The 13,204-nt window shown below is 57.0% G+C and overlaps 7 protein-coding genes across 7 annotated transcripts; 3 read left to right on the top strand and 4 right to left on the bottom strand.

The window, feature by feature from the left end:
- Positions 1 to 106: 106 nt before the first annotated feature.
- On the top strand, positions 107 to 1,144 carry BO72DRAFT_360937 (SGNH/GDSL hydrolase family protein; the record flags this gene model as incomplete). Its single annotated transcript, XM_040940745.1, has 1 exon — positions 107 to 1,144. A coding segment is annotated over one exon (1,038 nt), but the record flags the coding sequence as incomplete, so codon positions are not given.
- A 1,348-nt stretch (positions 1,145 to 2,492) lies between these two features.
- BO72DRAFT_506048 (uncharacterized protein) lies at positions 2,493 to 3,569 on the bottom strand (the record flags this gene model as incomplete). Its single annotated transcript, XM_040949212.1, has 1 exon — positions 2,493 to 3,569. The coding sequence occupies one exon, from the start codon at positions 3,567 to 3,569 to the stop codon at positions 2,493 to 2,495; it is 1,077 nt and encodes a 358-aa protein (XP_040803076.1).
- A 436-nt stretch (positions 3,570 to 4,005) lies between these two features.
- BO72DRAFT_506049 (multicopper oxidase family protein) lies at positions 4,006 to 5,907 on the top strand (the record flags this gene model as incomplete). The annotated part of the gene is made up of 3 exons (XM_040949213.1): positions 4,006 to 4,094; positions 4,134 to 5,391; positions 5,476 to 5,907. 3 exons carry the CDS (start codon positions 4,006 to 4,008, stop codon positions 5,905 to 5,907), a joined length of 1,779 nt encoding a protein of 592 aa, XP_040803077.1.
- Positions 5,908 to 6,196: 289 nt separating this feature from the next.
- On the bottom strand, positions 6,197 to 6,637 carry BO72DRAFT_506052 (uncharacterized protein; the record flags this gene model as incomplete). The annotated part of the gene is made up of 1 exon (XM_040949214.1): positions 6,197 to 6,637. The coding sequence occupies one exon, from the start codon at positions 6,635 to 6,637 to the stop codon at positions 6,197 to 6,199; it is 441 nt and encodes a 146-aa protein (XP_040803078.1).
- Positions 6,638 to 7,349: 712 nt separating this feature from the next.
- Positions 7,350 to 8,485, top strand: BO72DRAFT_373864 (alpha/beta-hydrolase; the record flags this gene model as incomplete). Its single annotated transcript, XM_040941101.1, has 4 exons — positions 7,350 to 7,470; positions 7,550 to 7,724; positions 7,877 to 8,024; positions 8,150 to 8,485. 4 exons carry the CDS (start codon positions 7,350 to 7,352, stop codon positions 8,483 to 8,485), a joined length of 780 nt encoding a protein of 259 aa, XP_040803079.1.
- Positions 8,486 to 8,589: 104 nt separating this feature from the next.
- Positions 8,590 to 10,819, bottom strand: BO72DRAFT_446362 (putative ab-hydrolase associated lipase). Its single transcript, XM_040944279.1, has one exon. The coding sequence runs from the start codon at positions 10,587 to 10,589 to the stop codon at positions 8,685 to 8,687; it is 1,905 nt and encodes a 634-aa protein (XP_040803080.1). The 5' UTR covers positions 10,590 to 10,819; the 3' UTR covers positions 8,590 to 8,684.
- A 392-nt stretch (positions 10,820 to 11,211) lies between these two features.
- On the bottom strand, positions 11,212 to 12,916 carry BO72DRAFT_467105 (sugar porter family MFS transporter; the record flags this gene model as incomplete). Its single annotated transcript, XM_040946817.1, has 3 exons — positions 11,212 to 11,915; positions 11,972 to 12,433; positions 12,490 to 12,916. 3 exons carry the CDS (start codon positions 12,914 to 12,916, stop codon positions 11,212 to 11,214), a joined length of 1,593 nt encoding a protein of 530 aa, XP_040803081.1.
- Between the last annotated feature and the right edge of the window lie 288 nt (positions 12,917 to 13,204).

Raw genomic sequence — 13,204 nt, forward strand, 5'->3', positions numbered from 1 at the left:
TCATGCAATCTCATTCCCTTGGAGGCTGGCGCAGCGTGCCACTAGCTCCATCGATCCTACCGCAAGCATTGTCGCATCCACCTCTACGAGCACGATAGCATTCTCCTCCGCCCTCGCGGTCGAATCTCATGTATCAGCTCAGCTGTCCCAGCTTGCAAGTGTGCCCCCAATTCCTCTTCCCACCACCATCGACAACTACAAGACTTGGACACAGGTTGCGAGTCTGATGCCTCCCTTGCAAACCAACAATGTCAAGGCAGACACCATGGAGATGGTGGCCGCAGTGAGGGATGCCATCAAGACAGAGTCCGACTCCGGGGCCACGATCCAGAGTCTTGCCGGGCGTGACGCCGCGCTGAGGGTCATGATTGTCGGGGATTCAATGACCCAAGGCCAAGAAGGGGACTACACCTGGCGCTATCGAATTTGGGAGTGGTTCGCGTCCCAAGGCGAGGCGGTTGACTTTGTCGGGCCGTACACCGGGACTGTTCAGCCCGACTCCCCGAGCGCACCGGCTCTGCCCCCCCTCTACGGATCGAAGGCGGTGCCCGGACAGCCCAAGACGAGCGGTGGATATGCCGCGGGGGTTCCCTCCAGCTTTGATCGGGACCATTTCGCGGTCTGGGGCCGTGCGGCGGCGGTGGATAAGGGATTGATCTACGATGTGCTCAGCGCACACTCCGCTGAGCTCATGTTGCTGATGCTGGGATTCAACGACATGGGTTGGTTCTACAGTGACGCGGCTGGTACCCTGGACAGTATTCACACTCTGGTCACCAACGCCCGTGCCGTCAATCCGAACCTGAAGTTCGCCATCGCCAATGTACCGCAGCGAAGCTTCATCGGAGGTCGCGATGATCTTCCGATCAGCACCAATATCTACAACGCCCTGCTGCGGAACGCGATTCCGACTTGGAGCACCGCGGACTTACCCATTCACCTTGTTGAGCTACAGGAGAATTACGACTGCGAGCCAAGCGGATGTCCCGCAGGCTACGATGGCCTCCATCCCACTGCGACGGGCGAATTTCAGATAGCTCGCGCATTCAGTCTTACACTGGTAAACGACTTTAAGATTGGAAGCTCGCCGTTGTCTATTCCCGGTAGCATTCCAGGAAGATCACTTCCAGTGCCGACTAACTTCAAAGTGTTCAGCAGCGCTACAGGAGTCACCGCAACATGGGATCCGGGTAAGCGCCCCCTCCTCTCCTCTCTACTCCTGGCAGCTCTGCCGAACAATCACTAATGTAGACATTAGTGTATGGAGCATATAGCTAAGACGTCTCCTCTCGAATTCAAGGAGGAATTACTGACTTCTCTGCGGGAAGTGTCACGTCAGCCCGCTGGGACTCGACATGGCCCATCGACAGCTGGGTCTAAGAGGTCAAAGTGCGTGCCAGTGCTGTGGGCCCAGGCGGTCCGCTACTCACCTACGTCCATTCCGATCCCTACGGCACGAACGTCATTGCCTCTGTCCAGTGGGCTGACAATCAGTCCGGCTGTAATGTCGAGAAGGAATTCGCGTTGGGGAAAGATTCCGTACGTGCCAATCGCCTCCCCCTGCCAAACACACAGAGAAATACTGACGCAGGCGAAAATGATAGTGTATGGTAGCCTTCCAGAGAATAAGCACCAATTGCGGAGAAGGTAGCACGGAGAAGTATGGCGGCGGTATGGTCGTACGAACTTCCGAGGGCTGCATACAGTGGCTGCTCTATGGCCAGAAGGTCCATGGCGAATGCAGCTGTAATGAGAACGGATGCACGGATGACAGCCCGGCCTGTTGCGCTAACGGCACGTGTGGGAAGAGTCAGAAGGCCACACTAGCGAGAGTTCACTTGATTGCCTCCAGCGAAGTGGACCCTGCTTACAGTGATCAGTTGAGTTCGGATATGGCAGGCGCCAACAGCTCCAGTCTTGCAGTTACTCCCGTGGGGCCGTCCACTGTTGCGGCGGAATCCTGAACAGGCATCGGCGTGAATAGATGTATTATCTTGTAAGATAGCTTTTCCCTGTAATCATAGTTCAGGACTTGTCAAAGAGCTTCGAAAGGATTGAAGGATAGAAAGGGTTTTTGGGCATTTCTCGGAAGCGACGCCTTGCTGAAGACCACATTTGTTATCGATGATCCTCTTGTATGGCTTGTATTCCAGTTGCCTGTGTCTAATAAGAAGCCCTATCTTCCGCATCCTGTGTATAGTTGAAATTATACTCTCATAATCAATCGTTTCTGTACTACTCATGATTGGTGTATGTACTGTACTGCGCAGTCTCACAAATATTATTCTCATCGAACATAGTTGCGAAGGGCACAACAGCCCTATCATTAACCCCGTATGCACATCGTCTGACTTCAACCCCTGCTTCTATCTCAGATCTTTTCTAAAAGGCCAGGTGACCCTGAAATCATTTTCATGCGAGCAATAAAAGCATCCTAAGAGCAGTAATACCATGATGACCCCCACTACCCTAACGACTCTGCCCTGGAACCCCTACCAAAACGCCTCCGTATCAATGGCCACAATCTTCCCCGGCTCCACCATCGACCCATTGATCGGGAAATTGAATCCCCCACCAGTAAGAACATACAACGTCTTCGTATCCCCCTTCACCTTCCCAAACGCCCCCGTCGTCGACCCCGCGACGGTCATCTGATCCGACTGCCCGGCGACGGTGAGAATCTCCCCCTCAGGGGTGATCGCCAACACGCGACTATCAGCATTGGTCATCGCCCAGATCGTCTCGCGGTCGTATCTCCCGTCCGCATTCCCACCGCCGAACGTGAACTTGTCCAAAAAGATGGACCGCACCTCGGCCACCAGCTCACTCTCCGCCCCGGCCGCCGCGTACCCGTCGTCGGTGAGGCGGATGCGCGAGAGCGTCGCCGCGAAGGCATTGCTCCAGTACAGGTAGCCGTTGTGGATGTTGATGTCGTCGATGCCGACGGGTGCAGAGGCCCAGGGCGGGTAGTGCATGTCGGGGACCTGGATGGCGAGGTCGTAAGCGCCGGTGGTGAGGTCGACGCGCCAGACGAGGCCGTGGGAGGCGTCCGACACCAGCACGGTGGTGGGCGAGATCGTGTCCATCCCCGTCATGAAGCCGCCGCCGGCGATGCGGACGATCTCCCGGGCCTGTGGGGGTTGCTTGCTGTTGTTTTTGGTGGGACGGAGATCGAGCTCCCACACGCCAAAGGTCCCCGGGATGACGGTTGCGTAGGTCGAGGTGTTGCCGGCTACGATGGTGAAGATGTCCGGCTGGGTTTCGATGATGCTGGTTAGGGTGTTCACCTCGTCGAAGGCGCGGATTAGGGTTACTGTGGGCGGGTCGTCCGGGTCATTTGCGTTGGTCACCCCAGTGAGGTAGTAGAGCGAGGCGTCGGGGAAGGCGGTCACGGCCAGGAGGTCGCCGTTGGAGCGCACGTAGATGCTTTCCAGATATGTGGGGAAGGATGGAAATTGGTAGATTTGTCGCAGGGGGAGAGGGAGCTCCGGGGCGTGGCAGGTCTTGGGGAGCGCGGAGACCGGAGCCACGCCCAGGAGAGCTACCAATGTCTGTGGTAGGAGCCACATTTTGGGTGGTGTGTTTTTTTTTTTCTGAGAGGGAGGGCTTGAAGCGACCCTTGACTTAACTCATCTCACAAAAAAAACAGCATTGGACAGAGTCGAAAGATGAAAAGTCTGGAATCCGATATATGAAGTCAGCCCTAACTGGGAGGGTGGTGAGGCTCCGAACTGCCGGTTTTGGGGGATTTCCCCCGAAAATTGCGGGCGGAGCGCAGCAGGCTGATTTCTCCGAATCCCCCTTTGGGCTCCGATCGACCCCGGCACACCATCCATGCAGCTAAAGTCTAGTCACTCAGCTGCACAATGACCGGCGGCTGAAGATCAGAAAATAAAATAAGTTTTCCTCATCTCAATTCTCTTTACAGCCCTGTCACTCTGCATACTGAGCTTTGGGAAAGAGCGACTCAGATCTGGTGGCCTTGGTCAATTCTTCGGGATCAAAATGAAGGCAGTGCTGTACACCTTTCTCGCCTATGTCACCGGCTGGACCGGAATGCAAGGGTTCTGGGAAACCAGCGACCAAGCTGTGTTGTCCGTACCTGTCAATCCAGTCATCACCGGTGCCAGCAGCCAGACGTGCGATAACACACCCACCTCGCGGCACTGCTGGGGCGAGTACAGCATCGACACCAACTACTACACCACAGTCCCCACCACAGGACACACCGTCGAGGTGTGGCTCTCGGTGCAGGAAGGCATCTGCAATCAGGATGGCTACAACCGACCCTGCATGACCTTCAACGGGACGATGCCCGGCCCACTGATCACAGCCAACTGGGGCGACGAGCTGGTCATCCACGTCACCAACAACCTGAAGTCCAACGGCACATCAATTCACTGGCACGGAGTCCGACAGCACAATAATGTCCACAACGACGGCGTTCCGGGAGTCACCCAATGTCCGATCACCCCGGGGGAGACCTTCACCTATCGATTCCAAGCGACCCAGTACGGAACCACCTGGTACCACAGCCACTTCTCGCTGCAATACGCGGAGGGGCTCTTCGGACCCTTGGTGATCCAGGGGCCAGCGACGGCCAACTACGACGAGGACCTGGGGACGCTGTTCCTGCAGGACTGGTCGCACACTCCGTCTTACATCGACTGGACCGCCAAGGAGAAATACGGCATGACCAAATCCCAGAATAACCTGCTGATCAACGGAACCAACACCTTCGACTGCCTCTCGAGCGACAGTGCCGATGCTAACTGCGTGGGCGGTGGCCGTAAGTTCGAGGCGGTGTTCGAGCCCGGCAAGAAATACCGTCTGCGGTTGATCAACGTCGCCGTGGACAGTCAATTCCAGTTCAGCATCGACGGCCACACCCTGACGGTCATTTCGACGGACTTCGTGCCGATCGAGCCCTACTCCACGGACAATGTGTTGATCAACGTGGCGCAGCGGTACGATGTCATTGTCGAGGCCAATGCCCCGCCCGGTGACTACTGGCTCCGCGCCGGCTGGGTCAAGTCCTGTGCCGGTGTGGCCAACGACCATCCTGATGATTCTACTGGTATTGTTCGCTATAGCACGGGGAGTCGCAGAAGCCAGATTCAGTCGCTTCCCACGAGTGTCAGCCACGTCCAGCCACCCGCCGTCTGTCTGGATGAGCCTCTCGACCGACTGGTGCCGCACCTGCAGCTGGACGTGACCAACATCACCGGCACGACGGTCGAAGACATCAATGTCCGGCTGACGGGGGCCTCGTTCTTCCAGTGGACGATCAACAGCAGCTCCTTCATGCTGGACTGGAACCGCCCGACGCTCATGCAGATCTTCGACGGCGAGACTACCTTCCCGTCGCAGTCCAACGTGGTCAAAGTGGATGTATGTAGCCCCTCTTTGCTCGACCTACCCACCAATTCCATCCCCCTTTCCCAGATAATCATAGCCAACACTAACACGCAACAGAAGAAATCGCCCACCGAAAGCAACGAATGGGCCGTCCTCGTCATCGAGAACAAGGCCGTCGCCCTGCTGGGCGCCATCGCCCACCCGATCCACCTCCACGGCCACGACTTCTGGATCCTCGCCCAAGAGGGCGCCACCTGGGACGGGACGACCACCTCGTGGGAGACGGTCAACCCGCCGCGGCGCGACACGGCCATCCTGCCGGCCCGGGGCCACCTGGTCATCGCGTTCCAGCTGGACAACCCGGGCGCCTGGCTGGTCCACTGCCACATCGCGTGGCATGCAGGCCAGGGGCTGGCGTTGCAGTTCGTGGAGAACCAGCGGGATATCACGCTGCAGGCCGCGGAGAGGAGTGGGTTTGACGAGACGTGCGACAAGTGGGATTACTGGTGGGCGACGGCGCCATATCCGCAGGATGATTCGGGGATTTAGCCTTTCTTTGTCTTAGATACATAAGAATCTCGTTTTGCTTGTTCGTTATACTGAGCCACATCGTTTGTAATGTTCCAAAATCAAATCTGCATGGCTTGGGTTGGGAAGTTCTTTGACCTGCAACGGACCGTTTCTTTCTATATTCTTTCAGCAGTTCTAACTTTAGTGAAGAGAAGAGACAAGTATCATAAGACCATTCAGGTAAATGGCCAGTAGAAATCTATTCTCGTGCTAAACCACTATCTACACCCCACCAACCCTGCCATTCCCCACACATCTCTGGAAGGCATCACGGCAACGGCACCCCAAAACACTCCACCAACGCGACCGTCCGCGCCTCGTTGACCGTCGGCTGGCCCAGCACATACATGGTCTGGAGGTTGCGGTACTTGCCGCCGACCTGGATGATCAGGCGCGTGTTCTGGGTGCCGCCGGTGCCGATGCCGGACTCCTCGATGAAGAACGGCTCGCCGTCGTCGGCATGCCCGTAGGCCCAGATGAAGGCCATCTGCGCCTTTCCGGTGTCATTGCTGGAGACGATGATGGGCGCCGCCAGGCCGCCCTCGATGGTCGCGTTGAAGCCCGGGCCGTAGATGGTGCCGCCGGTGATGGGCTCGACGATGCGGACGCCGCCTTCCAGCAGAGAGATGGGGCTGAGGGGCGGGCTGAGGTTGACGGTGGCGCTGAAGAGGTAGGTTGAGGTTAGGGTTGTGGGGGTGGGAGTGGCCATCTTCCGTTCTGGAGGATTGTATGGGTGTGGGTGGGTGGGTTATGTGGATTGATTGGTTGGGTGTCAGCTCCAGCGACAGGCTTGGAACCCAGATTCGTAATTTAATGTTTTCTTATTTTCTCTCACCAGGGGGTCAAGATGCATTAGCTGCCACTTGTGCTCAATATATTGTCGGATGGGATGATAATATTCGGAGTGTACGGACTCGACGACCTCCAACCCAGGCTAGCCCTAATTCCATCCTCCCGCCGGCCGTATATGCGAGGCCTGCCTCCGATAGCCCCGGCTCGGAATTCTTCGGTACAAAACCCCCCTCTTGCCTTCTCTCTCTCCGAGTCCGCTGATTGAAGTATGGAAGCATGCAGTGTACCTTCCAAGATCTTGAAAGGAATCCTTACAAGCATCGAAGCTAGAAAAGAAAATCAGCCCACTCACAATGGTTCCTCCCCTGCGCGTTCCCCCGCTCAACCTGAATCTCAGTCGCGCGACGCCCCGCCCCGCTCCGACTACCACACCAGCTACTAAAAGATCCTCCTCCCCGTCCCCAGCGCTCCTTCGTCCGCACTGCAGCAGCAGCACCACCACCACCACTACAGCCATCACCACAGGCAGCAAATCTCTGACAACCCTCTCGCCTCCCAACACCAACAGACCAACAATCCCCCCGCCCACCCTTTTCTCCCGCGCAACCCGATACCACCCAACAGCCACCATGTCGACCGCCATGCCAGCCACGCACGGCCACAACGAAGCCTGCTGCAACATCCCCCCCGTGGTCGCCGACGGCTACATCCCCAAGGGATCCTACGAGCAGCTCGGGGGGATGAAGACCTGTATGATGCCCCTGGCCCCCTCTCATCCCCCCCTCGCTTCCCAACCCCTCCAACACGACAGACTCATAAAGAGATATAGACGTAACCGGCCCCGCCACCACCACAAAAGGCATCATCTCCATCTTCGACATCTTCGGCTACTTCGACCAGACCCTGCAGGGCGCCGATATCCTGGCCACCGGCGGCGGGGCAAGCCAGCAGTACCGTCTCTTCATGCCGGATTGGTTCAAGGGGAAGCCGTGCCCGGTTGAATGGTAGGTTTTGCCTTTCCAGCCCTTGTGCCTTTCCAGCCCTTGTACCCGATACGTCACCTACGCTATCCACCTAGATACAACCCCTATCCACCCTTACCCTTTTACCCCCCACCCAAACCCATACTCAACCAAACTAATCTCATACATGGTAGGTATCCCCCGGACACCCCGGAGAAACAAAGCAAGCTAGGCGAATGGTTCGGCCAAAACAGCCCCGTGGCCGTGGCCGAGGCCCTCCCCGCCTACGTCGAGGCCGTGCAAGCCGCCAACCCGACCATAACATCGTGGGCGTTGATCGGGGTAAGTCTGCATAATCCCCTTCCCGTTCCCCTTCCCCTTCCCGTTCCCCTTCCCCTTCCCTTTCCCCTTCCCCTTCTCTTACCCCACCCAAAAGGATCTTCTTCGTTAATACCTTAGGAATGTAGTTCTGCTGGGGCGGAAAGGTCACCGAGCTGGTGACGTCCAACCCGTCCACCAACCCCTTCGCCGTGGCGGCGGCCGCCCACCCGGCCATGATCGACCCGGCGGGCGCGGAGAAGATCGCCGTGCCCTACATCCTGCTCGCGTCGCAGGAGGAGGCGCCGGAGACCGTGCAGGCGTTTGAGGCGAAGCTGAGCGTGCCGCATCATGTCGAGACGTTCGGCGACCAGGTGCATGGGTGGATGGCGGCGCGGGCGGATTTGAGCGATCCCCACGTGCGGGAGGAGTATCTCCGCGGGTATCGGACGGTGTTGCGGTTTTTGGGGGAGCATTGGCATTGAGCAGTTGGCTGGTTGCTGGAGTTTGGTATGGAGGCAGTTTCTCATCTCCTTGACTCGGGCGGTGGCGATAGAGGAAGGGAAATACAAGTCACAAGGCTTGATAAATATGTCTATGGTCGTGTCTCATGTCTAAAAATACAGAAGAATCGACATATGTACAGGGTTCGCTTCGTTTATATACAACCCAGGGTTAACCGCATTACTCCACCCCTCGAGGCACACGACACACCGCCCGTGCCTCCTCCGGCATCGTCTGCCACAACACCTGCCGCACCTCCTGCCCCACCTGGTCGACGGCATCCATAGCCCACAAAACATCCAAATGCTCGTACTCCTCGATGACCTTGGCGTGCACCAGGCGGACGTGCGGTTCACGGCCCTTCTGCAGCCGCTGCAGGAACTGCTGTCCGTCGACGAGGTTATCCGAGCCGGCGATCCACAAGGCCATCGGGGGAACTTGGGGTCCATACCATGCGGTGTCGCGGCGAGGCGGGGACGACTCGTTGCTGTGGCGAAGATCCTCTTCCATCTCAGTCAACGTCGACTCCTCTGTCGCGAGAATGCATTTATGGTTGGCGAAACATCCGTGTCCGAGCCACCACCGCATCGTCTCCGCGCTGACATAGACTGGCGCGAACTGGAACATCCGGTCGCGAAGAGCGCGGTCCCAGCGGGCGTCGTTCCAGCCGAACAGGAACGAGAAAACATAGTAGCCGAGGGCGCCGTAGATGCGTGGGTGGAGACGGCGATGGACGGTCATCATGAACGGAATGAACGAGTGGATGCCGAAGAAGGCGCGAAAGATGAGTGGCGGAATGATACGCATGAACCTCAGACACACTTTATTGATCAGTGGACCCGCGTATACGGCCGGGGCCAGAGCGCAGAAGACTGAAATGCGCTCTCCCAGCTCGGGTCGCTGGTCTTTCGCAAGGGCAATGAAGGTCTCCGCAGTGCCCTGCGAGTGGCATGCCAGGCCCAGCTTCTCAAAGCCGGTCTCGTACAGGACGCGCGAGATGAGCGCCGGCAGGTCCAGCACGCCCATCTGCTGGATGTTCCACGACCACATCCGCGGGTCCGTCTCAAGGAGAGTGGTGTGCTCAGGCGTCATACCGCATCGGTTGTTGCCCAGCCAGACGTCGTAGCCAGATTTGCAAAGAAAGAAGGCAAGACTGTCGTCGTCATTGGCGCAAAAAGCTCCGGCACTTTGAAGCAGCCCGTGCATCAGCAGGACGGGATACTTGCGAGGCGTGGAACGCTTTGAGACCTCGGGGTTTGTCTCGCCCGTGAACACTTCTGGTCCGCGATGGCGACGATCCTTAGCCGGCAAAGGAGTGTACTCTTGTGGATTGTAGACATGCCATAGCGTGAGAATGAACCCGTCCTCCGTCTGTACTTTGAAGGTCTCAACATCTAACCCAACCCGACGGGCATAGTACGCCACGTCACAGACGATGGGATCCTTGCCACCCTCCAATGGTGGACACTCATCCAGCCCTTCCTCGTTGACCTCCTTCTCCTGTCGAGAGCTCCAGCGCCGCAGCGCCTTGATCCGCTCCGTGCGCCGTGACCGCTCTTCTGCGGAGAATTTGCGCCCCTCGCCGGGATCCTGGCCACGTCGACTGCGGTGAGAGGGTGAGATGACGGCATTGACCACGGTGTGAACGACGGCTGCCACCATGACCGTACCCAGAAACAGGAGCGACAGGACGAACGAGACGCAGCGGATCAGAAGGCATTTCAGCGAGAGGACCAAGGAGGGCGGTCCGTAAGTGGGGAGTGGTGGGAACAGCGGATGCGAGGCCAGCGTCGAGATCGTAGTGCTCATCTCGTCGTCTCCGAGCAATCTGTCGGTCACTGTGGCGGAGTTCTTGTCGTCACTGTTCAATTTGGGGCCTAAGTCCTGCAATTCAAATCCCTTTGGTGATGATCGATCCCCTCGCGAGCCCAATTCATGGTGTTGCTGTTCGATGGTTCCGACTTCGATGGCGGTGCTAAAGTAGTGCGCTTTATTGTCCTGGGAGCCTAGGCCAGGGTCCGGCCCACGGCTGATACTGACGGATGGACCCAGGGTCTCACCGTCCGGGTCGGACGAAAGAAACATGATGCGATCAGGGGATGTAGTAGAGTACAAGGGACCACATTGTCAGGAGACCAAAAGAAAAAGGAATTAGGAGGGGGTCGGGGGGTTGGAGGGGAAAGGGGACGAAATAAGGAGAGGGATCGATCGGCAGTAGAGAAGCAGGTGATGATGAAGGATGATGATAGTGGAGGGTGTTCGGTGGAGCGGGAACAGCCCCCGTGATTGCCGTTTTGGGAGAGGAACTCCTGGTTGCGATCACGTGAGAGGGGCCATTGCGCGTAATCCCGTGGGGCGGTGGCACCCAATCACAGGGCCTCAGGCGTCATCATACTTACTATGTCGAAGCTGGTGACGTCGGAGTTCTGCTTACACTGCCACTTATTGGTTCATCCAAGGTTCAACCCATACTAAGAATTATCACTCAAGCTTCAATAGGTATGCATCATTCGCATTCCTAAATAGGACACTGACAATTGACACATATGACAGTTGAACTGTAATTCTCATAACACATAACATGACTCAATCGCTGCGCTTCTCAAACAAAATGCTCATACTATACATGATAAATGTCGTTCCCAATTATTAATCCCAATGTCCAACCCGTACTCCAAAAACAAGACAGAAGACCAGATCCATAGCCTTAGGCAGACTCAATGTGCTCGTGCTCACGCTTCATCTGAGCATCGTGCTCCAACTCCCCGAGAGTGCCACGAGCCTTGCCCTCGGCCACATCCCGAACATCGGTGAAGTGCACCGAGGGAACAAAGCCGGGCGAGCGCCAGGCAGAAGACACCTTGGCGTAGAGCTCATCAACCTGCTCCAAAGAAAGCCCCTTGGTCTCGTAGATGCACATGTACACGAAGACACCGGCAATGGCGCAGAACCCACCCCAGATGAAGAACACCTTGGACTGGAGGTTGGCGTTGCCCGGGCCGGAGTCCACCATGTAGGGGGTGGCGTAGGCAATAGCCCAGTTCAGGAGCCAGTTGGAGGCAGTCGTGATTGACAGGCACTTGGCGCGAGCCTTCAAGGGGAACAGCTCACCGGTAACCGTCCAGGCAGTGGGACCCCAGGTGGAAGCGAAGAAGAAGATGTAGACGCAGACGAAGGCGATCAGCACCTTGTTGGCAACTTCCGAGTCGGTAGCTGTGCCGACAATAGCGACGATAAACTGGCAGACACACATGCCAACGGCTCCGAACAAAAGGAGAGGACGACGACCCCACTTCTCAACGAGCCAGAGACCGGGGAAAGTGGAGCACACGTTGACGATGTTCGTGATCAAGGTGATGGTGAAGCTGTTCTTGATGCCAGAGTTCTGGAAGAAGGTGGTTCCATAGTAGACTGCAGCGAAGGTTAGACACGGATCGATGAGAATGTGGAAAAGGAGAGAAGCTTACAGATGAAGTTGACACCAGACAGTTGCTGCAGGGCCTGGACCAAGCAGCCTGTGAGCAGACGCTTGCCCAGAGTGCCACGGAAGATGTCGCCGAAGCTGGCCTTGCCAACGCTGAGCTCGTACTCGTGGTTGGCCTGGATCTCGGAGAGCTCCTCAACGATGGAGGGGTGGTTGACATCGAGACGGCGCAGACGGGCGAGCGCTTGAGCCGCAGCCTCGTGACGGTCGTGCTTCACCAGGAAACGGGGAGTCTCGGGCAGGATGAGCATACCCGTCACCAGGATGATAGCCCAGGCGAACTGGATAGCAATAGGGATGCGGTAGCAGCCAGTGTCCATGCGGTCCTTGGTGGAATTGTTGACGATGGAGGCGAGCAGAAGACCGATGGTGATGGCCAGCTGGTAGGCGCCGACGACAGTACCACGGATCCACTTGGGGGCAGTCTCCGACTGGTAAAGGGGAACTGGGTCGCTGTTAGCATCTATCGCCTTGGATCATCCACTCCAAGGGAGCACATACCGGTTGCCGAGAGGAGACCAACACCAAAGCCGGCGAAGAATCTACCAGCCACGAACAGAGGGATGCGGGTGGCGGCAGTCTGCAGAATGACACCGAAACAGAAAACGAAGGAGTCGAGGATCATCGCCAGGCGACGACCAAAGCGGTCGGCCACGGGGGCGGCACAGAGAGCACCGAAGAAAGTACCAGCAGACAACAGAGAGACAATCATGGAAGATTGGGAGGAGGTGATATCGGGAAGTCCATCCTTGGGGTTCACGTAGCCAGTGGAGAACATCTCGCGCCACTTCTTCATGGCAATGATACCGCTGATAGTACCGGTGTCATATCCGTAGAGAATACCTCCAAAGGCGGCAAACAGGCCAACAATGATGGCAGGGGCGGCCGAGCCCGCTGCCTGATCAGGCTTCTTCAGCATGAAACCCATGGTAGATTGATCACAAGTAGGATCAGCAGGGGTAGTGGTAGAGGGGGTGTGTTTGTCAACAGTCAATGGCAGAGAGTTCTTCAGTGCGAACGATGGTAGACAGTCAAGAGTAAATAGAATGAGATCACGTGGATGGGGTGTTGATGAGAGCTGTAAGGCAGTTGATGATGGAGATGGAGATGATGATGGAGATGATGATGGAGAAGATGATGGAGATGAAGATGAGAAAGTCAATCTGAGCTGGGGATATCACGACGCTTTTGTAGTGCGCGGGGGACAAGGCCGAGA

Source organism: Aspergillus fijiensis (genome assembly GCF_003184825.1).
Source record: "Aspergillus fijiensis CBS 313.89 unplaced genomic scaffold BO72scaffold_14, whole genome shotgun sequence".
In the NCBI taxonomy this organism is placed as follows: Eukaryota; Fungi; Ascomycota; class Eurotiomycetes; order Eurotiales; family Aspergillaceae; genus Aspergillus; species Aspergillus fijiensis.

Excerpts from the sequence above, each read along its gene's own strand:
- BO72DRAFT_446362 (XM_040944279.1), bottom strand. The coding sequence starts at position 10,589 with ATGTTTCTTTCGTCCGACCCGGACGGTGAGACCCTGGGTCCATCCGTC.